The sequence below is a fragment of the Alligator mississippiensis genome, chromosome 1 (assembly GCF_030867095.1).
Source record: "Alligator mississippiensis isolate rAllMis1 chromosome 1, rAllMis1, whole genome shotgun sequence".
In the NCBI taxonomy this organism is placed as follows: domain Eukaryota; kingdom Metazoa; phylum Chordata; order Crocodylia; family Alligatoridae; genus Alligator; species Alligator mississippiensis.
The window spans coordinates 112,634,621-112,662,378 of NC_081824.1; the positions used below are offsets into that span (position 1 = coordinate 112,634,621).

At 39.2% G+C, this 27,758-nt stretch overlaps 1 protein-coding gene across 3 annotated transcripts in view; it reads right to left on the bottom strand.

The window, feature by feature from the left end:
• Positions 1–254: 254 nt before the first annotated feature.
• ARHGAP18 (Rho GTPase activating protein 18) overlaps positions 255–27,758 on the bottom strand; it is a 175,826-nt gene continuing 148,322 nt past the window's right edge. For all 3 annotated transcript variants that reach the window (XM_059712931.1, XM_019479603.2, XM_006274251.4), the window contains 7 exons: positions 26,828–26,987; positions 22,463–22,545; positions 19,498–19,704; positions 18,513–18,659; positions 11,948–12,072; positions 9,864–9,925; positions 255–4,806 (listed from right to left, as the gene is read on the bottom strand). In XM_059712931.1, the coding sequence (XP_059568914.1) occupies positions 4,715–4,806; positions 9,864–9,925; positions 11,948–12,072; positions 18,513–18,659; positions 19,498–19,704; positions 22,463–22,545; positions 26,828–26,987 (876 nt within the window). In that variant the 3' untranslated portion in view covers positions 255–4,714. The remainder of the gene's footprint in view (positions 4,807–9,863; positions 9,926–11,947; positions 12,073–18,512; positions 18,660–19,497; positions 19,705–22,462; positions 22,546–26,827; positions 26,988–27,758) is intronic.

Sequence of the window (27,758 nt, forward strand, 5' to 3'; positions counted from 1 at the left end):
TGCAGCAAAGTGCAGGTTCAACTAGTGTGTGTATATGGATATAGATATAGATATTGATAGAGCTATCTCTAGAGAGAGAGAGAGAGAACTAATTTTATTTAAATGAAGATCCTTACTAACCATCTTTGATTGGCATTCAAACCTCTAAGGCTATATGCTAGCTATTATAGAGCACCTAATAACAATAGATAAAGAAATATGAAATGTAATAAAATTCTAAGTCGTTTCATAAGGGGGAAAAACAAGCAAACCACTTTTCATCTGAAACATCTTTTTATATACAAAGCTACAAACAGTAAACATTATAAAGAAAGGAATTTTAAAAAATGTTCATTCAACAACTAGACAGCATAACCTGTGTATGTTTTATGTACATGTATAATAATTCAAAAGAGAAAAGAATTAAGAAAAACATAATTATAAAAGACCTGTTTAAATATAAAAATGTAATGGCACTAAACCAGCGACAAAGTTATTTAAATCATCATAGCCACAGGGCAGTTCTGTATAATTTTCTGCTGATATTTTAGAGCTGATCCTATCATCAGCATTTTGTTCTTAATTAAAATAATCTCTAGAGTTCCAGTAACAGGTAATATGTTTTTAAAGAACTACAAGTAAAGCATTATTAACACACAGTTCGCTGTATTACACAACTTTTACTTACATTCATTTTATTCTAGCCTCATAAATATTTATGCAAGCATTTTTTGTTTCTTATTCTCTTCCTTCTATTTACAGTATAGACTTTTTGTTCTATCCACAGGGCTGTTTGCCACACAGAATCCAAGGGAACAATACTTCTTTCTTCACTTCAATATACTTCATCCTTTTTTCTTCTTTTTTAAAGTAAATGTGCATGCAGACACCTGTGTCCTCTGTCCCCTACCAAAGTGAGAGAACTCACCAGCAGACTTGCCTGAAAATATAAAACCCTTTTCTATAGAAAACAATCTATAACCAAGCTTTAATGATCATCTATGCTGATGATGAGACAATGGACCATTCCTGCTAAATTCACTTGTAAATAATATTTTCCAGATTCTCTTCCATCTATCAATTATCTAAGTGGCACCTATGTAGCCAAGCGTCTAAGCACAATCCTATTCTGCCTTGCTTGAGTTCCTGAAAACCATACCATATCTACTTTTGCAACATGCCTTCATCTTACCCTTAAGACTAAATAGTAAGAGCCCACCCACCTCTCATAGCGACAGATTTCATAGCCTTGAGTAGAAAGGAATAGAGGATTACTCTTCCATGCCTAAATGCTATTTAGATGCCTATTAGGTGAAAAGATATAGCACTACAGTATTAGTACCTGCACCAAAACTAAGCAGAAAAACTTCCTTTGATTTCAGTGATGTTTGAATCAGGCCCTAAAGACCTAATTTTGCCCCAAGATGCAAGTCTAAGACGCCTTATGAACTTAATGTGGAAAATTGAGCTTCAGAGGTATTTATGTCTTCACAGCAGTTAATCTTGGTAATTAGCTCCAAATGCCCCTATTAGCCAAACTTGGGTGTGAACAGCCACATAAAATCAAGCTTAAGCTACTGGATCCATGGGTAGTACAGTCCTACCTCTTGTGCTGACATTATTGTCCATTAGGTTTATGCAGACATAGCCAGCTGTCAACATAAACCACTGAACTATAAATGAGGAAGTAAACAATCCACAAAACTTAACAACATGAGCAATATTTGCCAGACTGATAGTTTAGTAAACATGATGTATATTCAGTTCTCACTAATATGTTTCAATTACATTTTTTTGTGCTGAGTAGGGGTACGGTCTCTAAATCGGAACTTCCTAAATTTCTGAAGGTTGGAAGCTGCCATGGGACAAGAATAAAGGGTAAAGAATTTGGACATGCCCAGTGCATCCTCCTCTGTTCCTTGCCACTGTATGAGACAGGATACTGGGCTAGATGGACTTATGGGTCTGATCTAGTAAATGGCAGTTCTTATAGACTATAATAAAATCAAAAAGTCAAACAATAAGCAAAGAAATTCTCAACAATATGAGAACAATATGATCACTTGTTAAATGTTGTTTCATGGGGGAAACAACAGAGACTGTAATCTGTCCAAATATATGACTGCTACCTCTGTAATGAGATGACTTACACTGGGCAAAAAGGAACTGTAATTCTTCACACGTCAGAAGGTATACTTGCAAGTAAGACAAGATATATTCTCCAGAACAGACAGATTCTTTTTGCCATTGCTCTATTGTTCTTCAGCTTGTTAACAGTGATCCCAATGAATCTGTACTTATTTGTTAGGGCTGCTGTACATTATTCATCAGCAACCATATTAATAGTAAAAATCAATAAATGCTTCCCTTCTTCCAAACCCAGAACTTCAAACAAGACTGTCATTTTTATCATCTTCAATGTGATGACAATCTCCAAAATTTTCTTTTACCTAGATCACTGCAAATATACATGCAGAAAACATTTTGGAATGATCTTATTTCATTCACAACTGTCTTTTTAGATTGTTGAAAGCCCCAAGCACATCTTCAGTAAAATCTTCACTGCTGTCAGTGGATGCCAACTTTTCATAGGTAAGAATTTTCTTGTAATGGTCCTTAATATTCTGTATGAGCCCATGACCTTTGGGCTAGAAACTTAATGTGTGTGTTGAGGGGGAGAGGTGGGGGGGGGGTGAACATTTTGTGAGTTATCCACACTTTGCTATTGATGTCATAATTGTTTGGTAAATATCTGACATCTTTACAAACCTCAAAGCCATTTCTAATTTCCAACACCAAGAATGGGTAGCTTTGGCAGATTTCTTTTCTTGATTTTCCACTTTAATGGCATGCTTTTGTTCCAGATATTTCAACCCGAGCCTTCATTCAAGTATTCATTAGTTTCAACTGCAATGTAGGTCTTATAAAAAGCATCATTTGAGACTTTCAGTCAAAAGTCTCAAATAAAGCCCTTATGAGACAGCACACACGGGCACTGCATGTGAAGGAACAGTGACCCGGTACCTGTACCCCCATTGCATTGTATCAAACCACAATTTGTTTCCTGGTGTCAGCACTTGATATAAGCACACTTCAGTAAATGCACCACAGATTCATTACAAGAAGCTGTCTGTACAATTTTAAGGACAGCTTAATGTTTGTCAGACAGTTTCTCAATATAAATGATGAGAAAGGATGGCTTCCAGTTCAGTTATCGACTTAACGTATTTGCCAAAATAAACAGGCAAAAGTTTATGTTGACATCAACATATACCATAAAGACTTGCTAACAATTCTTAAAGTGACTAGAAATTTTTTTTGTCAATATATACAAGCTGTTGATATAAATGGGTTCAATACAGGACTGTACTGCTCTCCTTCATGACTTCTGGAATTGTAACCCACAGCTGAATCTGCACTATAACTTTTACTGTAGAAAAACTTTTCTGCTTTCTTGGGCACATAGAGAGATCTGTGGGAAGACACAGATGGACTATCAGTGTTGAAGTATTTCAGCCTGAATCCACTAGGATGGACCAGCTCAATCCCCCTCAGAACACTCCAGTTAGCTCCGGTGTAAAGCATCACCGCAACCAGATGAGAGGGCTTTGTGGTGTGTGAATGGTAGGGACAACACCTGACTAACAGCCCAAGTTAACTCTACAATGAAGAATTAGCCTAAAGTTGTGGGTGGGATTGGTATTTTGCTAGGTCTGAAATTCAGAGCACGGTTACTCTCCCCACTTGTTTTATTTATCCTAAACATTTGTGTTCTGCAGTTCATAAGTAACTGGCAGTTTTTGGCAGTTCACTAAATGTTTTAAATGTCAAAAGTCTAAGAAAAGTCCAACTTGTATGCAAGGTAGCTATATATTTCTACTGAAATGAATGTGGGCCTTTACATCACATTGTAATATTCCACTCTTTGTATGGCCATCTTTCCAATGGACTCACTTTGACATATGGTCACATTTAGAAATCCTTTAGCAACAAGAATACAGTAAAATCACCAAAATACTAATACAAGTAATTTAAAGGATTTTAGCAAAAGAGATGGGCAGAAAATACTTTTTACAAAGTTATTTTTTAATCAGTTTTCATCAAAATTTATCCCAAGAGTGAACAAACTTGGGACATACTTCCTAAAATATGATATACTGCATTGCAGTTTGTGTTCTATAAATCTTACTGGGACTCAGGAAACCCTTAAGTCTCTGGAATCATCATTTTTGTTAAATATTTACAATACAGTACCACCCAAAAGTCTCAAACAAGACTGAGTCCTTCAGTGTGGTAGGCACTGTAAAAATACATATGAAGACATGATCTTGCACAAACAGATTGTGCGTCTCCCTGCTACAAAATGATGCATTTTTTGGAAAAATAAAATTCACAGAAGTTATACCAAAAGTGAATCCTACCAAACTGGATTATCATCAAGATACAATGGGTGCCATTAAAAAGTTGACATTTTAATTTTAGTTACCGAACAGTCACTTCTTATTCTAAGTATGGGTGGAGGAATGTGTGATATCTCGGATATCACTTTGTGGTGACTCCGAGTAAATGCATACATTTATTGGTAACCACTGTAGTTCTTTTTTTGCACAGGCTTAACAACATCCCTTTAACAGTTCAATGCATTTTAATGCTAAAAGGAAGCACTTTCCTTTTGAAATACCCGCGGTATTATGAAGTCAGTCCACAGGTTGGTCTTCTGTAGTTCCTTATGAGCTTAAATATTCTTAGGCTTTATAACCCACTCAGCATTTGGGTTCAGTTGGTAAAGGTCCTTCATGTATGTGTCATCATCAAGGCAGCGTTCTCCTGGTAAAGAGAGGTGTGTGATTAAATTAATGTGAAGAAAGTGAATTGACTTTCAAAGCTGATAAGCTTTTCCATTCTGTTTAGGTTTTAGCATTGTGTCCACCATCAAGGTATTTCCCAAAGGGCAAAAAGAAGGCTAAGTCAAGAATAATTCTTTTCTTCTTTGGTTAACTTGGGGGCTCTAGCTGGTGAGGCTGTTTCTAATTATCTTATTTATTGTTTGGTTAGAACGAGGCTGTCCTATCCAACAGGTGGCCCCCAAATGATTAGCAAGTGGCCCATGAGCTCTCACTGGCCACCACACCCTCATGCCAGTTGCTCCTGCCCTCGAGTGGAGGAGCTGGACTACCTGTGCTGCAGAGGCACACGCATATGGAAGGGGATACTGTGATTTATGGTGGCATAAATGAGCTATCAGGTGACATCTGTTTCCACCCTAACACACACTAATGGACTGAGCTAGGACAGTCATGGAGAGAGAAGCGGTGCATTTTTTATTTTTTCCTGGAGTTTTATCTTAGTTTACTCTACGTCTAGTAACTGCATGAGCCATAATAAACGAGGTGTTAATATACATAGCAAGATTCCAAGGGTTAGAAAGGCAGGAAGACAGGTTAGTAAAAGCAGGGGCACTTCTAAATCCAAATTCCTGGGTACAACTTCCCAGGCTCCCTCTTTCCCGTGGCAGCTTTCAGCTTTCCCCACAAGCCCATTGTTCTAATCTGTTCACCATTACTCTACTCATCTCCACCTTTTGTCCCTTCTGCATTTGAATCAGGCAGCTTCCTCCTCCACATTCCCTGCAATGGAAGGTTGAGGGCTCAGGGAAAACAGTGCTCTGTGGTTTCAGTGCCCAACCCTAGCCCCAGCCTTGGCATGGTCCACAACAGCGTTTGTAGTGAAACTCTTCCTCTGTCCTATTGGGCCGTGGGCTTTGGACAAGTCCACTGCAGACAGAATCTTTGAAGACTTCACCCTCCCTACTTACTTTTTATGTAAAGTGGGACAGAATCCATAGCAACAATCAAAAATCAAAACAAATACTGCTCATGTTCCTATATTCTTTAGTGTGTTGATTATTATTCCCTTTGTGCTGGCTCAGCGTGAGGCTGTGGTGTCACAAAGAATCAAGAGCAGAAGAAAGAGGACACAGAACATATATAAAAAGATTCAAGCTGTTAGCCTGGCCAGCGGGTTAAAGTCAGAGAGCTCTTCTTACTCAACGTACAATATTTGATTCAGGAATTAGAATTAGGAAATATAGGGAGTTGATAAAATTGCAATTACTGCAAAAGTTCACAATAAAGGGAAGAGGTTTCTGATATACCACCATAATTCTTAAGAGTTTCAGAGAAAATCTTAAGTTTGCCACATCTTCACATTCAACAGATGCACATATTTTCTCTCTCAAACATTCATTGAAAGCTACACCATATTACAGAATACCGACACAACATATTATTATTATACACACGTACCCACAAAGCTACGGTATACTCGTGTACTCACACACTGTATTAGCATTATTTACCTGGCATATAACACAACACTAGGCCCTTGTTTTTTAAAATTATATTGCTCTAGAGTAAACATAATGTGCCTCATCCAAAAAAAAAAAGGAAAGACAGCTGTATGGAACTGACAAGACAGTCTTCTTTAAACTGGCATTGAGAATACAGGCACATCTTTAACATGAATAAGTGTGGGTCTTGCTTTATCTGGCAACCCATACTCAATGAAAGCTGCAGTAACTCTCCTTAAGTAACTCCTTACAGTGCTAGATTAGAGAAAAAAAAATGAAGCACATCTGGGCCACAGCCAGCGCTACTCTATGCTCCGTGCCCAGGGCTGGATGTGCCCTGGGCTAGAAGGGGTCCAGAGCCGTAACTGGTGGTCAGCATCAGGGGGGCAGAGGCTGCAGGGTGGGGTTAAGAGGCAGGCGCAGGCAGACCTGGTGGCACGGCAGTGGGCACCACAGGGGACCAGGTGCCAGACACACATAGTGGGGTGGGGCAGAAAGAGGGACAGGTGTTGTGCGGGAGGCAGAGAAATAGGCACAGTCAGGCTGCTGCTTGCTCTTCCCACCCCAGCTTGTCCTCCTGCCACTGCTTCCCCAGCTGTAGCTGTGAGGGGAAAGGGGATGTATTCAATATGACCCTCCAATAATTGGGTTTCATAGTTGATAGGGTCAGAAGGGACCTGAGCAGATCATCAAGTCCGCCCCCTTGCCACGGTAGGAAAGAGTACTGGGGTCAAACAACCCCGGCAACGTGTTCATCTAGCCTCCTCTTAAAGACCCCCAGGGTAGAAGCCAGCACCACTTCTCTTGGAAGTTGGTTCCAGATCCTAGCTGCCCTGACCGTGAAGTAGTGCCTCCTGATGTCTAGCCTGGGTTCTATACATGGAAAATTATAACAAACTTATACATCTTCCATGTCTTGAATCTTATTGTTGGAGGGTCATCTTAAATTCAAAGTTGTTTTGGATTCAGATAAATATGGTAGATAAGTGGAGGCCAACCTTTTTGGCATCTATGCCACAAATTAGCTTTGCACCCTCCCCAAGTGGCAGTACTCTGTTTCCTGATTCCTTCCCTGTGCTCCCTGCTTGATTTGCTGCTTTGCTTTTTACTTTCTACTTCCTACCATATATGCTGTTGTGCTGCCTGACTCCCCCCAATCTGCCACATGCCACACACAGAAGCCGTCTATTTTGCTTGTGGCACCTGTGCTGCAAGTTGGCCACCCCGGGACTAGATGATCTCTCGGAGTCCTTTTCAATCATCCATTTCTATGAAGGGGTGACTGTTCAGCATGCTTATAATATTTCTCATTTTTTAAAAAGAAGCCACTGGAAGAATCTGACAACTTGTCTCTCTTCCACTGGAGGAGAACATGAGATATTCGTTACCAACTTGCCAAGGGCATCAGTTTTATATTTGCTTCTTTCACTGAGGTCACCCTGTTGCCTAAGTGACAGAGTTTACTAGGAACATGGTTGAAAAGGCTCATCCAAGGCAAAACAGAGAAGATACTTCAGACAAACGCAAACCCTAAAACTGCCTTCTTTTAACAGCTCCTATTCCCCAACTGATAAAGAATCTGGACTCATCTCTGTGGCTGAATTCTTGCATAGCTGCATAGCAGCCATGTTCAAAACCACCATTCCCCATTTATGCCTGGAAACCATGCCAGAGCAATGACATTTGGTACCCAGGGCATAGCCTGCAGCCCATCCTCGCCCTGCACAAAGATCCAGGGTGCACATGCCCCCCATGCTTGCCTGGGAGTGCACACAGCGGCAGGAGCTACCCTTCCCCCATCCCTGCACCCCCCCCACCCTCCAAACTGCTCGCAGCTCTGTCCCACACCCCGCCATGGCTGGGCAATGCCTCTTGGAGCCCCTTCGCTTTGGTGCCTGGGGCAGTTGCCCTGCTTGCTGCCCCACCTCCTTGCTATGGCACTGGCTGGAAAGGAGTTTGCAGAAACTTTTCCTGCCAGAGGAAACCCATTTTTTCACTTTTGGGTTATATTTTTGTTATAAAATACATCTAATGCCTAGTATGAAAGCGTTAGAGCTTTCAGCAGCCTACCTGGTGATGAACAGAACTCTGCTTTGGCTGCCTGCCCAGTTCTGGGTCCAATTCTAGGGGGCAGCGGTCCCGATCTACTAATCTTGACATGGTCCCGGCGGGGGGTATTTCAATGTCTACCTCCCAGTGGAGCTTCAGTTACCAGCTCAGAAACCACGGTACAGCTTATACGGGCTGGGACAGAACAGTCTATTCAGAGGACATGAAATCTGCCTCTGCTACATATGGAAGGATGTGCTGCAAAACTCACCCCTTCAAGGATTCAGTTTCCTAATTGATGTGGCAGGGAAGAAACAGATTCTGATTCTTCAAGCAGGCAGTCTTGAAAACAGAGGAGTGGATGGGGAGTGCCTGTCTGGGGGATGCCTTTTATGTAAAACTATCATATAATGGAAATGGGCCCTTTTGAAATAAATGCAAATAAAGAATTATAACTTGGCAGATCTCCACGAACATTTAGGTGTCTCCCTAATTATTCTGGGCCCAATGTATCTGTAAGGGAGCACTGTGGTATAATGTGCACACCTGCACCTGAAACCACAGCCATTCTTAGCTCTGCATTCTTCAGTGGGGGCACCAGCTTTCTAGACAAGACTCCAGATGTGTTAAAAATGTACCAAATAAGCAAGTCTTCTGGATGTCAATACTCTAGTTCCAGCTTCCTCTTGATCAGTCACTTTTTAAGTTGCACCTGCTCGCTTTCTGGGAGCATTATGGCTGCTGACAGTTGTGAAAAAAACAAAACAAAACAAAACAAAACACTTTACCAGAAGAAGCAGCAGCGGGTTAGTTCAACCAGGTTCTGCAGTGTCTGTATACATCACGTGCTTCAGCAAGGCTTTTGGTGCTTTTATCTAAAGCTGATTTAATTGGCTATTAGATAAAAGCACCGAAAAAGCCGCACTGAAGTATCCAATCTATACAGATGTTGGATGAGGCAGGATGAGGCAATGCACTGGACTCAGCACAGGGATGCACTGAGTTTAAAGTTAAGCACCGTTTTGGGTGAGGGGGGAAGGTTGTGTCTATAAGCAGCTTCTGTAATCAGAGATCCCAATAGCTTCTAATGAACACAGTGGGTACGTCTATATGAGATGCTAACTGCCTAATAACACTGCGAAGTAGTGTGCCAGGTAACAACTGTGCTAATACGCTACTGTGTAGCAGTATTAAGCTACTGCACAGTAAGCATCACTAAAAACCCATGTGCCAGTGCTACTGTACAGTAGTGTGCGTTAGTATGCATTGATTTAGTACTTGGCTAACCAAGTACTAAACCTAGCGCGCAGTAACTACAGTGCATTAATGAGCATGTAGATGCATCCAATGTGAATGAATCAACCCCATTATCAATTCTTGACCCATTTACAACATGCAACAAATAGGGGTTGTATGTGTGTAAAAAGCAGCAAAAATTAGGCCCAAAGAATCTCACTTCAATAAAAGAAGTTTTTGAGAATCTTACCAATATTTCCTCCAATTTCATACAGGAAAACCTCCTCCTTCTGGAGAGTTGGGACAACTCCACTGTTAGGAACAAAACAAAATAATTACCTGCACTGCCAAAACAGCATGCAATCGGATCACTTAAATGAGATACTATGCTAGTTAAGAAAACTGACAATATACCAAAATTGCCCTATTTAGGTCCCTTCTACACATGCAGAAAAAGGCACAATGGGATCTAATGCATGATCCTCACAATTATGCTAGCAGGAAGTGCAACTGTGAGATCGTGTATTAGATACCACTGTGCCTTACTGTCAGTACAGGGGAGCCTGATCCCAGGCTTGACCTGCACCAGCAAGAAACAAGCTCCTGCAGCTGGGAAGCCCCTCAGCTGAGGGGCTCCCAGTTCCAGGAGTGCTGCACGCACCTTGTGGCTACTGCAATCTTCTAGCCCCGAGGGTTTCCTGCACCCCAGGGGCTGGGAGATTGTAGCCATGCTCCACGGCTGCCAGGACCCAGGTGTCCCCCAGAACCAGGAAACAAGCTCCAGGGACCCAGCTTCTGCAGCTGCAGGGTGCTGTTGGGACCCAGATCGGTATCTGCTGGGGCTGAGAGTCCCCTCAGCTGTGGGACTCGCAGTCCTGGCTGAGCAGAGTCCACCCCTCTGGCTAGGAGCCCACGGCTGACAGGGCCTCCAGCCAAAGGGAGACCCTATTAACAAGTGCAAATTAAAGCTCAATAACAACCAGTTATAAAGTTAGTACACATTTTCAAGATCTAACTTTACAGCTGGTTGCAGCTTCTTATGGCGTGATACGTACTTTGCACATGTAGCTGGTCTCAGGGTAACTGAACAATTAACCAGCTAATTGTGCGATACCTATAACATGTAGAGGGGGGCTTTAGTAACACACAGAAGTGAACAATAATACTGTATCTGTATAATATGGCAAAGGAATAATCGTGCATAATGAAGTATACGGAAGAAAAGTAAATTGGGTTCAAAGAAACTGAGATTGTTAGAATAGAATGAAAATAATCCCTTTACTGGATGTTCATATTTGCCTGATTTAATGGTATCAGGCTCTATTCTGACATTTTTTTTAACCGTTGTTGCAAAACAAGGTACTTCTACTGTATACTTCCTATTACTGCTGTAGCTTAATGAGTGTGTTCAGGAAGACACAATTTTAATCTTTTTTTTTTCTTTCCTTTCCAACTAAAAGATGTGCAAACCATTTTTTCTGCAGAACTAGAGGTGAGAAAAAATCTTCCCATGATCGTGACTAGACTGCTGCAGTTCAACAGGAACTTATTGCCTTGAAAACCTAGGTTTTTTTTTTATGGAGGAGTGAGTTCATCATCTTATCCAGTAAAGTCACACTGCTGTACTATCACAAATAATTATATAACTGATATAGAAACTGCAATGAATCATTTTTCTCTCTCTCTTCCTGTCTAACACTCCCTCTTCCAATTCACGCACGTGCACACACATATACACACACTTAAAGGAACTGATCCAAAGTCCAACTAAGGTAATGGAGTTTTTTCTTTTGATTTCAATGAGATTGGTATCAGCCCCAAATACAGCTATTTTTAAAAATGTATGCATGTGTGTTTCTCTCATATTAACATATTTGCATATCTGTATATTTGTATAGTTATATTAATGTATTTTCCTAAAATGTTATCTTTTTTTTTCCCCCCTATTTCTTAAGTTCTTAGGCTTTTTGTCTTAGAGCTCACTACTAAATTCCCCAGGGGAAGATATAAAAACTTTCTGGGTCCGTGAATGCAGTTCTTAACCCAGCTGATTAAACAGCAATTAATTCTTTAACCACACACTGCGTTTGGCATACTCCTGAAGGTTTTAAGATGCCAGGGTTTAGGATAAGGAGCATAAGAAGCATTTCTTGGGACAAACTAAACATAAAAAAGTAGTTAATTCATCAAACATTTATTTCAATAGGCTAAATTTAGCTCAAGAGGTCAGAGAACTCACCTTAACAGTCAAACTATTTCAAAAAATTCTTCGTGTTATGCAATACAAAAAGCCACTTATCTGGAAATGCTAGACAAACAAAAAAGGGTCTCTACCTTTTCTGGCTGAGAAACCTGGCTACTATATCACTGGCTTTTAGTTCTTCCGTCAGCTGTATTGCCATGGAAACTTTTGAAAGATGAGGCGCTTGCACCCGTATCACTCCCTGAGGAACATCAGCCTGCAAAGCAATAACAATATTGGAACAAAACTGCTAGCAGCTGGCTTCGATGAGTTTCTCAAGATGCTGCATGGAATAAGTAACTTCACAGAATGTGCTGTAAGTATGCTTAACTACTGTCTACTTTACTTCACTGCAGAAAAATGTTAATTGTACAGTAATTTACTAAATTGCATCAGACCCTCAAATCTCTTTCTAATGGCTATAGAGAAGTTTGTCACAGAAGAACAGTAATGTTTAATTATTTTCCAAAGACGTTAAGAAAAACAATAATGATTATTACTATAATAAGGCTCAATTTCAGCATGTTATAAAGCATGTGTGTTTGATGTAATAATATATAACTCCGATTCAGAAAGAAGGTGCTGTACACCAGAAAGCCAGGCAAAAATGTCCACTTTCCTTTAACCTGAATTTCATAAAAAAAAAAACAAAATGAGCGCTCCCCCCCCGCAAAAACAAAAAATAAAAAACATTCATAGTATTCATGGGTCAGTTTAGCTTGCTCAACTGTTTTTTCTTTCCCTTTGCCTCCTACTTGTCTGTGCAATTTTTACCCTCTGTTTCCTGTTTTCTAGAATATATTCAGAATATAACCCAAAATGCCACTGTGCTAAATATCAATCTTATACTAGTTACCAGGAAGAAATATCTAATAGACTGTATTTTCTGTTCAACTTACATTTGAAATTTACAAAAGGCATGGTTTATTTATGAATATGGTCTCGATTTATTTTCCTAAGATACATAAGATAATTTTTCTATGTTACACTATCTTATGCCTGGTCTCAGATGTGCTCATTTTCATAGCAAGTACAGTGTCAAAATACCAGAAGGAATAAAAGTTGCTTCTGAAGTAACTCACTACTTCATGGTTCATCCCTCCCCACACCTCTCTCCCAACCCAGCTACTGTGCTTATGAAGCAGAAATATTTTTTATTTCATTATTAGTGAGCAATATCAGAGGCACTGAAATTTACAATTTTCATCCTAGAAAAGTTCCCTTTCACAGATATGAATCTAAAACAAGACTATGAACGGAGTTAAATTGTGTATAAAAGGAATCAGACTCAGATACATAGTTTGGTGAGTATAAATGCTATTAAGTGGTTAATTGCATCAAGGAACTGAGCTCTGAAAAATAAATCTGGGCTTAAACCAGGGGATTGAGAGTTGCCATAGTTTACAGCATACCCTAGCTACCTTCAGTTTCTTCAAACACTTTACAATTCTCAGAATATAACTGCAGGACTTGACACCTATTCATGTTGAAAGACTTTATAATTGTCTAATTAAGAATCTGCAAAAGACTACTGCTATTGGCAATCATAACCAGAATCATCTGTTAATATTTATACAAAAAGTTACCTAGATCCTGCTTAAAACATCATTTGCCTGCCTTTCAGAACTATTATGAGCATATTTCCTGTTAGCAAGAGAGTAATCTTATAAGGGTGAAAAGACTATTTATGCATGTCCCTAATTGGTTTTCTATCATGTTCTGCATGGAAAATTTAAATCAGGCTTCATTTTAGTATTCAATTTTACACCATTTCACTGGACTTACTCCAGTATTCTGTTAGATAAAAATTATTGCTGTTTTTCTGCTCATCAGCCATGTGATTGATGCACATGAAAATGGCTTGGCTAATTATACAAGCAGAGGAGCAAACACCTTTGGAATTCCCATAATGTGAAATCAAGGTTGCAGGTCAAATGGAGAATGTATTTTGTAACTAGAGAAATGTAGCCTATCAAATGGCTATATATCGCCACCTTTAACTCCTCAATTTCTAGGAGTAGTTTGTGTTCAACTACATATTTACTTAGGGCATATTAACTATAGAGAGCAGATCTGGAGTTACCCCAGAGTAACTGATGGGAAGAAAAAGCAGCAAAAGCAGCTTTAAGCTATCTAGAACTAAAGCCACAAGGGGAATTAAACACCCTGCTGCCTACTGGAATTCACAGCATCCATTTCCACCACTTCACCTATCCCTGAACTGTGCCGGGATAGTTAGGTGCTTAAGAAAGTGGAAACACCTAAGCTATTCAGCAGGAAATTATTTACTCCCCTTTAAAAGCTGGGGAGGTATCATGCCTCTTAAGACAGTGACAGTAATACTAGTGTGCTGTTTGCACCCAGTAGCCCTGTGGTTAATGCAAATAATAGGAATATGGGTGATCCAGTCAAATCCCATCTCTATCCAAAAGGACTTGAGCACCTCTCTCATACAAGTGTGTTCTAGCCACCTGGCTACTAAGTATTCCAGGATAAGGTGGTCTCAACATCCTGTTGGAGCTGTTCCACTGTTCATGCAACACTTAAATATTGGGGGGGAAGGGCAGAAAGAAGAGGGCACGGGTATGACTGTAATAGCTTAACTGTTGGGGACACAGGTTGAAATTCCTTCAGGAAGAAGGAACATGAGTCTTCCAGATCTATTAGATAAAATGGTTGGGATGGGGGGCAATGTGACCGGCGCTATCACCACTTCCTCCTCCTGGTGTGTTCTGTGGGTTGATTAGATGTGCTCAGACCATGTCTCATTAGTCCAGCTCTGCAAGACAGCAGACAAGCAAATACGGGTGTTATGATCCTGCAGGGTGCTTAGGTGCAAGATGGGCACTGAGCACTTCACCTGTGACCAACAGGAGAAATCTAAGTTCCGAAAAGGATAGGTAGAGAGTCTGTGAATGACACAAATGCCCAAATGTTGACCTTGGACACCTATAAAAGACACTCAGACCCCTGCATTCCGCTTGTATATCCAGCCCTTTTTTTGCCTCCATCTTTGGGGCTATCTGTGGAGGAATGGCCTGCTCTTCCTAACATTGTACCATTCCACAGCTCTGGATGGCTCCGTCCTGCCTCTAACATATATCCCCCCACATCAAACTGGCTGCTACCCAGGATGGAAGGTGAAGGTCTCTGGTGATGTAAAACCTGAGGATTTCTCAATCTTGGGGGATGCCACATCCACCTAACTGAAACAGATTCATGTTTGTTCTACATTACTGGAACTATGAAAAGGAAGTTTAATCTGGCCTGCAGACATGTACCAAAACGCTATAAGGGAAGATAGTTTGGAAAGCAAACAACACAAAAAGATGTCAACTTATGCCTGTGTTGAGAGCCTGCTAGAGGCCTGCCCACCACTGAAATTCGATTTAACCCCTATTCTGAGGGTGGAACTTGAGTGGTACATAGGTCTGATGTTTTATGGAAGAGTGAATTTCATCTTATCCCCATGTGTGCGTTGGATTATCAAAAGATGTGACTGATATTTAGAGAGACTGCTGTGCAGGCAGTAATTATGACCTGAAACGTGTGTAAACACATTGATTTTTGAGTAGCTGCATGGTATATGAAATGTTGCAGAAATAAGTCTTTATTTATTTATTTATTTATAAGTGTAATACTGTAAACAAAGCAGCATACAGACCATTTGAAACATGCAACTTGCCAAGAATCAGTGCATTGTTTCAGTATTTTAAAGAACAATTCTAGATGCATCTCTGTTAACTCATATCTGTTAAAAAAAAGTTAATCAGGCCCTTAAGAACTGTGCAGTTATCTAAATTTAAATTATGGAACCAAAATGAACAACAAATAGGAAATGATGCCATGAACAGTTTTCTGTAAAGAATTCAGAAATAATCTCTGATTACATGGGGACATGTGTAAGGTAACCATTTACATTGAACCTATTGCCAGGTAGAAATATAAAATATGCTTTTATGAGTATTTTTTTTCCAAGCACCAAAATGCAGGAAATGCATCACAAGGATTTATGGGTAATGGTGCAGTTAGATTTTCCAGGAACCCTACAGAGTCTTCCTAGATCTTCAGCACCTGCCAGAAATAGCACTGGCAATTTTATATTTTTCTCAGGATCTGTTACATGAGATATCAGCCCTACCTCTTTAATGACCAAAACCTTAAAAAAAAAAAAACTTTAGATGATCAACCAAACTGAATTATATCAGTTAAAAAGAAAAAAAAAAGAATAAAAAGTATTATATGATGTAACTACTTCTCTATCTACTGCTGCAGTTTCAGTGCTGGGCAGACGATGGCAACATTCTTTTAATTGACATCTCACATCAGATTTACTGAACTGTCTTTTCACAGAACCTTCTCATTTTTAAATTGGTGTAGCACAATACTGTTAAAGTTTGATTATCTCCATTTTAAATTTTAGATAGAAAACTCCCTGTGAGTATGCATGTGTGCAATGACTAAGCTTTTAGTTAATGGCTGAAGTACATCAACCAAAATACCACTTCCAAGTCTTCCTGTTGTTTTCCCTAAAAACAACCATCTACTATCTTAGCAGTCAAGCGAAGAAGGTCACATTCTGGCCTTTCTGCAGTGAGGTATTTTTGGGATAACTGAGAAAACAATTTTGAATATGCAGCTATTAGAAATGTATCAATCTTCAACTTGTTATATCTAAATCACACCTAACTTGAACATGCACAGTCAATTTTTCAATTCTGTGACAAAACAGACACTTTGGTTATTTAGCTTACCTTAAAATAATACATGCATATTTTCATTCTTTCCTGGCCTTGAAAAATCTATAAATTCCACATATTAGGATTTGTGTTCCTGAAAATAAATATATATATATATATATACATATATATACATATATATATATATATACATATATATATATACACATATACATACATATACATACACACACACACACACACACACACACACACTTCTGCCTTATGCTAGGCACTTTTCAATAAACCTCAGAGTTGGGCATTTATTCAAAAGAATGGAACAGTACACTAAGGTACATTCTAGCATCGCTTTAGGTAACTAGCCTGTCCCATTCTTGTATGGAATAAGAGAATTGAAATTATACAAGAAACTGACATTATAAAGTGCTGCAAGAAAATGAGAACTTAGGCAATTTGTTAATCCTGTAATTTGCAGAAACAAAACAGGCAGACAGGTAGACCACATTGCATGCACCTGTGCCATACCTTCTATTTATTGGTCTAATGGCTGAACAAACTTGCTTTAATTACAAAATTGTAAGCTTTATGTATTAAAGTAAACCCACATCTATAAATGACAGATCAGTAGGGTTGAAATGGTGCTAAAATCTGACCAACTAAAAGATGCTAGACAAGCTTTTCGGCACAAAGTGCCATTTTGTCATTCAGGCTTTTTTGTGCCTGAAAGCTTGTCTAATATCTCTTCCAATTATTTTGTCAGAAACCCTTTGCCTCTCGCACAACAAATCAGATAACAGGGGAGTGCAATGCTATGGCTGTCCACAAGGTGTCTCTAGTTTACCAGAATCTGGAACTTGACTTTGGCTTCTTTTCATTCACATCCAAGTCTGATTTTATATTTCATTAGGGCATAAGGGAAACACATGTCTAGTGTTAGGTGTATGTATCTAAAATATCTATTACCTTCACAGGCTCTCTTTCTGATGCATTATGTTTATTAACTTATATTTTATAAGCAAATAAACCAAAAAAAAAGGGATTTGAATAATTGGAAATGCTGATGCAACAGTCAGGTTTGGTTAAAGACTCCATGTGAAAAGGGACAATCCAGTAAGCAGGTCCAATGTGGAAACAACAAAAATAATCCAAATGATCTCCACAGTACCATGAAAAATTTAAATTCAGAAAGTATTTATGAAGAACTGATATGCTGAAATCCATCTGTACCAGTTGGGGTGTCTACCTCACCTAGGCCCTGGGCCAGATCCACAAAGATCCAGATCCTTGCCCCCAAAAACAACACTTCCAAGACCTTATCTACCAGACTTTAAAATATAAGTTGTGAAACACTGTCCTCAAAACAAAAAAGTTCTACTATTCTTTCTTTGTTTTTTTACTTAGTTTTTTTTTTTTTTTAAGGATATCGTTTCCATTCACTAAATTTTAGTAGCCTACATTTAAATAGTTATTGGAACAGGCTTTGGAAACAAGACATCCCTTACCCTTTGTGAATGCCCTCCTAGGCTTCAAAGTCATTCTGTCTCCAGCTCAATTTTTATTCAAGTATTCCATGAAAAAATTGAAAAGTTTCAATTTTGCATTGTATATGGAACCTAGGCATCTAATTTGGTTTGTTTGTGAATTCCACTAGATGGCTAAGTGCCTAAAGGTTAGCATCTAAGACCCCCTTGGGAATATAGCCCTTCCTTGTGTTCCTAATTTGGGTGTGTAAAATGGTCAAAACCTTAAGGCAATCTGATTTTTTACAGAACAAATGCCAGCATCTTCTAAAAGTCAGGCCTCTTTAACATCTGTCTAGTTAGAAACAAATTGTAAAGCCCAAAATCACTAATTACTTTTGAAAACTCTTGGTCAAATAAGTTAAAATCTCATCTCATTTAATTGATGTTACAATTTGGCTTAATAATGGTGATTTGTTGAATTCATATTTCCTTACATCATTAGAGTTCTTGTCTTGTTTTTCATGCTTTTCCCGGTCATAAGCCATCTTCTTTAGTAGTTTCTTCATAGCTTTGTCCTTTCTCTCCTTTCTCTGGCTTTCTGCATTTTGCTTTCTCACTTGGTTGACAATGAATTTAGGTATCTGAAAGAATATGTATCATAAGTATTAGCATTTATATACCTTTCTGGAAGTAAGCACTCTCTAAAACATTATAAATGACAGCTTGTTCAATGAAATTAGCAAAAATCATCATTTATTTCCAATAATAAAAACTCAAATAGTCAAAGAGCAGGATTCTATGTATGGGATCTGCTGCCTCTGAAATAAATGCGATATTCAAGAAATAAGCTTTTACTGTGAACAAGGAGAGAATTGAGGTTTTAGATAGTCTGTCTACTTCCTGTATTCAGAAACATGTATTAATCAATGAGCCTATGCTACAGAAACAGCAACATTTCTATACTTGTGAGAATGGCAGAGATTGGTTTGAAGGCTCCTGGGGGGTCAATATTTCACAGGTTTGATCTATATTCCACATGCAGCGTTTTCTTACACCATCATGACACAGCTTTTTTCCCCTCAAAGCACAAAATCCAACCCAACAGGAAAGGACTGAAATAATATGTTTCTTGCAAAACAGGAAAGTTAAACTGAAAAAACTAAATTACTCATTAAAATGGATCTTTATACAATATATTCATAGATATTCCACAGTGACTGATCTGTGAGGTCACGTGTTCTACAGGCAGCATTCTGTTTGGACTCCAACGGGGCTAATTTCCCTCTTTTTTACAATGATTTTACACTAGTTTGATTCCACTGAGAGAGTGTGCTTCAAACCCCTTGCCACAGCTCACTCACCCATACTTCATGGAAAGCAGTGCAGACACTTCTTTGCTCTTTGAAAGCATTGACACCTTGAGTGTGATTTTGTAAGGCTTAGACAAAAAGGGAATATGTATCTTAAAAACATACTTACTGTCCAAAGAAGTTTTTGGTATTTGATCATAAAGCGCATGACATTTGCTGTTCCAGCAGCCATAACAAACTCATTTTGTTCAATACTCTTTGAGCCAAACCCATGAAATGTGAAAAGGTTTGGGGCCATCACCATTGCAATGTTGTTTAGTGTCATTTTATTTTTGTCTCGATAATCAATTATCCTTTGGAGGAATTCAAGTAGTACCTGAAATGAGAGCAGCACTTGAAGTCTAATTCTACACATGAAAAAGTAATACATGGTAAAGCATCAAGTTACACAGCCACTAAAAATGTTTTTTATGTTGTTGTTAAAATATAGACTTATTTTTAAATCAAACAATGATGGAAAGTGCTGACACATTAATTCACAAAGCAGCAATCTGACCTTTTTTATACCACTACTGATGAAGTCAACCATGACCCTAAGCTTAAGTACATATAAAGTAAATTATTCCATTTTATTTTGGGAGTAAAATTTTCAAGAAAATCTAGGTAACTTTGAAAGATATATAATACTTCCAAAAGACACGATAAAATCTTCTTAGTTCTTATGTAGATTGAGAGTTACACAGGTCATTTTGAAAACATTACCATTGACCTTTCCCTAAAGAAGTAGGCACAATCGCATCAAGCTGTGAATTTCTTCTCTGTTTAGTTCAGTCATGCCAACTGCTGATGACCAGAGCAGTGATTTGTGCATGATGTACAGCCTAAGTGAAGATGTTACTGTGTGTAGTTCTGTGCTCCACATTTTAAAAGGAATGTGGTGAAATTAGAGAGGGTCCAGAGTGGGGCGACAAAGATGATAAAGGGCTTGGAAAGCAAGCCATATGTGGAGAAGTTGAAGGAGCTAGGAACGTTCAGCTTGTGGAAAACACACTTAAGTGGGAACATGAGAGCAGTCTTCAAAAACTTCAAGGACTCCCATAAAGAAGAGGGAAAGCACCTTTTCTCTCTCGTTGCAAAGAGGAAAACATGGATTAATGACTTGAAGTTGCAGCAAAGTAAGTTTCAGTTGGATATCTGGAAAAACTTCTTCACTGTGAGAATAGTGAAATAGACCACTTAGGGAAGATGTGGACTCTCCATCACTGGAGGTATCCAGGCAGAGGTTGAACAGTCACTGGTTGGGGTGATCTAGGCACAGCTATGCCTATGTTCTACTGTGGGTATTTCCCATATTTCTGGGCTTCTCTGGTTGCCCCTGCCCCTCCCCCCGCTTCTCTGCTACATATGTCAGGGTGTTTTTAAACCTCTCTCAGAGGCATTGGGTGTTAGCTTCTAGGGCTGTGCAAAGCTTCAGTCGCCAATTCAATTCAGCGGAGATTTGGCCCAATTCAGCAGCCGAATCTCCAAATCCAAAATTGAATCAGAAGATCCTTTAATCTCTCTGAATCGATTCAGAGAGATTCGATGATTTGGACATATACACAGCTTTAAACATTTTTTCTACATACCTCAAGGTATCAGGTGGCTTGTGAACGGTGAGATGGTGGGGAAGATAGAGCATCCCATAGGAGCACAGGGGGATGCCCCATGCATTCCGTGTAGGACCCGGAAGTGGACTAGAGAGATTAAAGGGTCTCCTGATTCGATTTGGATTTAGAGATTTGGCCGCTGAATCGGGCCAAATCTCCGCCGAATTGAATGAGTGACTGAAGCTTCACACATCCCCCCCCCCCCCCCCCCCAGCTTGGCAACTGCTGCCTCCTGGGTCTGGGGTCCCCCCTGTGGCCAATCGTCAAGCTGGGGGATGTGGGGGCTCCCCCAGTGCTCCTGTGAGACGCTCCATCCACACCACCATCTCAACATTCATGAGCCACACCTGGTACCTTGGGGTACGTAGAAAAAAAGGTTAAAATTTGTGTCTATGGACAAATCGCTGATTCTCTGAATCAGCATCGAATCTTCAGATTTGGATTCATCTGAAGTTTGCCCAGTTTGCCCACAGTGGGACAATGGGTCCTGCAACAAAGCACATGTGCAAATTTGTGCCGCTACTATACTGCAAGTACACACCTCTGCTCATCTGGAGGTGGCCTAGGAGCCAATTAAAGATACTTCCAGTCAGTTGAAGCTCAGCCCAGGACCTTCCTTACATTTTCAAAGGATAAATAAATCAAAAAGAAATTAGTTTAAGTAATTAGGGCCAAATGGGTTCTATGTCCATTTGGACTGGGGAAACAGTTCCAGACAACTCTTCACCCAACAAATGTCCTTTAGCCCTCTTTGTCTGGAGCAATTTCAGTAGTGATCAACAGCAAAACATAAAAGCAGCAATATTACCAAAGGACAGACCTAAACTATGAAGTTATTTGGTAGGTTTTGAGCAAAGCTGCTGTAGCTATAAAGGGGAATTATAAAATCCTAGCTTCTGGAAAAAGGAATGGCATGTCTACACCTCATCCATGGTAATCCTGAGGCACTGGTAAAAACAAGCTCCACCCAATCCACATGTATTGCTTCCAGAAAAACAGATTGTAACTGTCATGATCTCTGTCTCAGGGGAGTGCTCCTGGGAGTGGGTTTGGACACACCGGGCCCCAATCACAACCACACAGCATTTTTTTCAGTGTGAGGTGTGCGCAAAGTCTAAGTGAATATAAAGGCACAGCTTATTTCTTGGGGGGCAGTCTTAGGAACATCACAGAAATATAGGCAAGCCTTAGGTATCACAGATAAAAGAGAGGGACAGCCTGACCGTGCTACTTGATATTGCTTTTCCATGTAAACCAAAGATAATATTTGGGGTGCAGAGTAGAATTTTCAAAGGTTCCTAACTCACACTGACATACTGCAGCTAGATGGATGATTTCTTTTAAATGGAAAAAAAGAGAGAGGAATCGTAATAGTCCATACTAGTTAAAATTCTGAAAAATGATGGAACTTTTCCCAATGGGCCCATTAGAACTGAGCAACATTTCCTAGTGCATGGTTTAAAGAAAAAGATTAAGCAGTCTAACCTTCAGCATGTCTCGGTTTGCCTCAGGTAGGAGGAGTACCAAAAGATTCAGAGCTTGCAGCTGTTGCTTCCTGGTGGGAAGATCTGCCAATAAAGCACATAAATTTCAGTTCTTTAAAAGTTTTATTTTTTCCCCCCAAAAAGCATGATTAAATGAAGTATTCCTGTAAAACACCGTGTGTGTAAAAGATCAGTTCTCACTGTTTGACAAGGAATTGGCAGATCCTTCTTTTCTGATGCTTAGGTCCCAGATGACAGTTGCTGTATGGTTCGGCACCACTTTGGCAGTATCTTTGACTCTTTACGATTCTTTATTTTGACATGCAACAATATGCAAGAGGAAAGAATATAATTCCTTCTTGCTTTGGCTAGCATGAAGATGTCTGAATATATATCACTGACTGAAATTACATTAACTGCTACATGATCTTCCCAGTATACATAAGCAGACTGTATATCATGTAGCAGGTGTGTGTTAACATTATGAATTTCTACTCAGCGTTCATAAGCAACAGCAGCTGCAGTGAGGAACCAATGGTGATGAAGTTAACAGCAGGATAGATAAAAATCAAATTGTTAAAAAAGTTAGAAATTATATTTATTTAAATTAATTTTTTAAGATTGACATTCATTGATTTTCTTTAAAAAAAAACAACAACCTACTTACAATTATGAGAAAAGCAAGATTTAAGAGGTGAGGTAATAACTTTCATTTATTTTGGGAAAAGGGGATACAAGCTTTCAGGTTTCGTGAGGCCTTCACCAGCTGTAAATCCTAACCCAAAGATGCTCAGGTGTTTCCATTAAAGGTATGGAGGCCCCAGGTGTCATAACTGTTCTTTCTAGCTATGACACACATGTGGGAAATTTTCTATTTCTAAAAATTAATTGTTTCATAAAATTCATTAGTAACAATGAATGGATACCAATACAATATTAGGCAAGCTGGGTAGTTTCAACGTTGTAATGAATGTTTTTCAGGTGATTATTCCCAGGAAGTGTGAGAGACAGTAAATATATGTTTTACTGATGTGTAAACAGGAGGGTCAATACACTCACATAGTAATCCAAACCAAAAATCAAGTTATGAACTCACCTAACTGGCTGTGTAGGTCAAATCAATACCAAAGCACGGCATATCATGCACAATTCCTTGGGTATGCTAAAATTAGTGCCAAAAATATGCAATGCCTTCATTTTTTTTCCTTAAATTTAAACAAACAATGTAAAGGAAATACATGCTATTGTCAAATATTTCAGTTGAACTACATGCGACTATTAGTACATAAAATTAACATGGGGGTACTTTTTTAGTGTTGTTTACTAAATATACGTCAAATAAACATGCCGAATCAGATCACGCTCTATTTATGGCATTGGAAAATTTTCCAATTCAAATTTTTCTGAAAAACCCACATCTCTGACTAGACAGCCTTGTCAGAGGTGGGAGCCTTAACAAATTACTTCCCCAATACTTGTGATTTCAGGGGGGAGGTTTGCCAATTAAGTTCCTGAGGCACCTATAGGGCTTTTAGGTGCCTAAACCTATCAGAATCCCCAAACTAGGCTTGCCTCTTCCTAGCTTGCCAACAGAGCCTGATCCCCAGATCCTATTAAGCTTCTAAATGAACTTAGGTGCCCAAGCGTAATTCTATTCTGCCCTGGCTAGCTCCCTGAAAATCCATTAATGCTTTTGTAACTAACTGAGTGCGTCTACACGAGATGCTAGAAGCACAGTAGACTAATTCTACTGCACATTAGCACGTCACAGCAAAAGTATGTGACTTCCAAAAGGAAGTACTAAAGCCCAGCAACATGTAGACATGCCCAATGAGTATTTAATTGTTCTATGCAAAGTACAACAGCAGGGATGGAGAGACTTGCCGCAGAATATCCAACAGGCTGGTGGTCAACATGGGGCTCCTACATCTTGGATACATTACTAGAAACCAATCTCCTGTTCTTCCATCCCACATGTATTTTGTGAGAAAGGGCTGGTTTACATGACCTTGAACTAAGGAGGTGGTGGAATATTGAGAGTTAAGTCCAGAACACTGCAATCCAGAAAAATGCATTTATGTTCTGAAGAGGAGCAAGGTTTAAGATGCAACCCTTCCTCAGCTTTTCCTATTGGCTCATCTCACATCAGCTGGTTGGCTTTGGTGGGTCACATTCTCAGGTGTCGGATTTAGTAGCTGCCACTAGGTAGCCATCCACCTAAAGGTTAGGTGCAATGACAACAAGTGTTGCAACTCCTAAATCCTCCTAGTGCCAATTCACTCAAAGTTGAGAAACTAATTTAGAAGTTGAAAAAAAGCAGGAAAGCTTGTTGTTTTCCCTTTCAATTTGAGGATTATAATGTGGTATGAAAGCTATTTGTTGTAAAATCTTCTGGGATTAAATAACCAACAACAACAATTCAGTTCACTCACAACAAATAACATTTTGTTTAATAAATCATTTGGTATTAATGACTAATCATGGATTAATAAACTTGCTTTTTTTCTTGTGTATCCAGCATGTAAATAAAATAATTCTGCAAATCTGGGTTACTTTCCATTTTATACAAACGCCAATTTGTGTCCAAGGAGATACAATTTGAGACAAAGAAAATAAAAAATAATCATTTGGTAAATAAGAGATACCATTTCTAGCAGTCTCCAATATAATCAATGTGTAAAAATTAAAAGGTGAATAAGGATATTATAAATGTATATAAGAGCATAAATAAAATATAGATATGGTATATCCTTTTGTTTAACAAAAACTAAGCACATTTATTGTAGCAGCTGTCTTTCTCTCACAAATTAACACATTTTAATGGTTATCAAACCCTTTTTAGGAAAAAAGTAAAAAATTGTAAATGGAAAGTAAGATTACTTAAATAAAGGTTTCTTGCTTGCTGATTTAAGTCATGATTAGAAATTAATTATTCAAATCACATTAAATCAATGTACTTAGGTTAATAGCAATTTTGAGTAGGGTTTTTTTACGTGCTGGAGACATTCAGGAGAATCATAACATCTGCACTTATTTTATCACCCTCTCCCCTGAAGAACAGACAGGTTCATTTCAAATAAATATAAGTAAATAAACACAAGCCCACATTCTCTGCCTGTTACCTTTGGCTACCTCTGCCTGTTACCACCCTTGGCACAAGACAGACCACCATATTGTAGAAGGGCAAAGCACATTATGTCAGCTCTTACATACCCCCTCCCAGGGACTGGTACAGCATAGAGGGTGTACACAAAACCTCCTTACTCCCCTTTACTTCTAGCTGTTGGAACACCAAAAGATGACGGCAGCCAGCTTAACGTATCTCTGGGGATCCCCGCATACTGTAAAAGTATAAAGTATCTCAGCATAACATAAGTTTTACTGCCCGCAGCTACAGAATTTGAGTGTGCAATGATGGCTGAAACCCTTCCCCTACTCAGCCCTTTCTTGTGCTCTTTCCGAGAGCCTAGAACGTGAATCTCTTTCTCAAGACCATGCTAGTTTCAGAGACAGTGGGCACAAATGTTTGCATATTTCTGTGTCTGTCTGTCTTTCAAGGTCTCCTCAATTTGCTCCTCCAAAAGTAACCAGTCTTTCTGGTCATGGATATCAAGACAGGGATCTCTCTGAAATGAGTAAGAGTTATTCCTGTGATGGTCAAAAGAGTTAACATAAAATGTAGGCACCACTCCTGGTGGGTTTCTAAAGCGTCACAAAATCTGAACTCTACACTTTCACTGAACTGCTCTCTTTTTAAAGTAACTGGTTGCTTTTCAGCTGCTGTATCAATCAACAGAACTTGAGAGATTCTCAGAGCAAACTTGCAAATCTTTAAGAAATTCCTGGTAACCTTTAACTTTGACTATTTTACTCCAATGTTTTCCATCACAATTTTTTCTGTCTCCAAGGCATCCATATTACCATATTTGATTTACTGATGACCTATCGCCTCCTTGCTGTTTCTTTAAGCAGACTGATAATTTATTGCTATCATGTGTTGCTACCATTGCCTGTATTCATCTTTTTTCTTTACTATGAAAGTCATAAAAATAACATTCTTTTTGTAACTCACCTCATCACACTAAACAGTATTATAAAATCTAAACAGGATGTGACACTGTATATTTTCTTTCACATGGGAGCTAATAAATGGATGGCCCAAAAAGGGTATCATTGGTATAGCAGCAAAACAACAGTCAATCTTTTCTGAAAAAAAAATAGTCTTGTTGCTATTTTCATTTATTCCTCAGACTCACTCTTAGCAGCAAAACAAACTTTATAGCAAAGCAGTATTTGTCTGCGTTTAAAAGGGTGCTGTTTCTGGTGTCACCAGTTTAAATCTAAGATAAAAAACAATGCTGCTTACACTGTACATCCTGGAAAGCTTTGAGATATTCCACAGTAAGCAGTGGCTGAGGCAGCTCTCGTATGAAGAGTTTTAAAAGACTTGCGGCATCATGTTGCTTTACCATTTCCCAGTTGAAAGTCCCTTCATAAAATTTTGCTTCCAGTTCTTGGCAAAGACTCTGAAAGAGAGCAGAACAGAAACAGCTACAATGCTGGGTTTTGTGCTGTCGGAAGAGGTATGCATTATGCACATAGCAATTTTTTCCACCATTTGAAAAAAAAAAAAAAATCATCTGAAATATCATTTACTACCACCTGCTACTGCTATTTTGCTACAAAAAAAAATAAAAAAATCCTGGACTAGTATTAGACATGCACAGTTAAAAACCTAATACAGAGAGAAAATATACCTAACAAATCATATCTGTCTGAATCCTACTGTGCTGTCTCATAGCAATATGGTGTCCGCTACAGGACACACACACACACACACTATACTTAATAAGTATACTATATATACTATACTTAATAAGAGTGAATTGTGCTTTAAGTTGTGACCAGGCCACACATTAAAGCAATTAACAGCATCATAATACAAGGAATAGGCCACAAAGTTATTCCACAAAAAATGTATAAACTTTGTGGCTGGTTCTTATGCCATTAAACATGTGGCCAGGTGTACCCCTGTGGCTGGGAACCCCATCAACTGATGGGGCTCCCAGCTGCATGGAGATTGCTACTTGCTGGTGCAGAAGGAGCCTGTGATGATCATCCTGGGCTCCCCCTGCACCAACAAGAAGGCACAATAGGATCTGATGCACAATCCCACAATCACACTTCCTGCCATGCACATGTGGCCTTGTAGGATTGCCATGACTGTGGACTGTGCATCAGATCCCATTATGCCTTTACCTGAACATCTAGCAGGGGCCAAAGCTGTCTACCCTTAA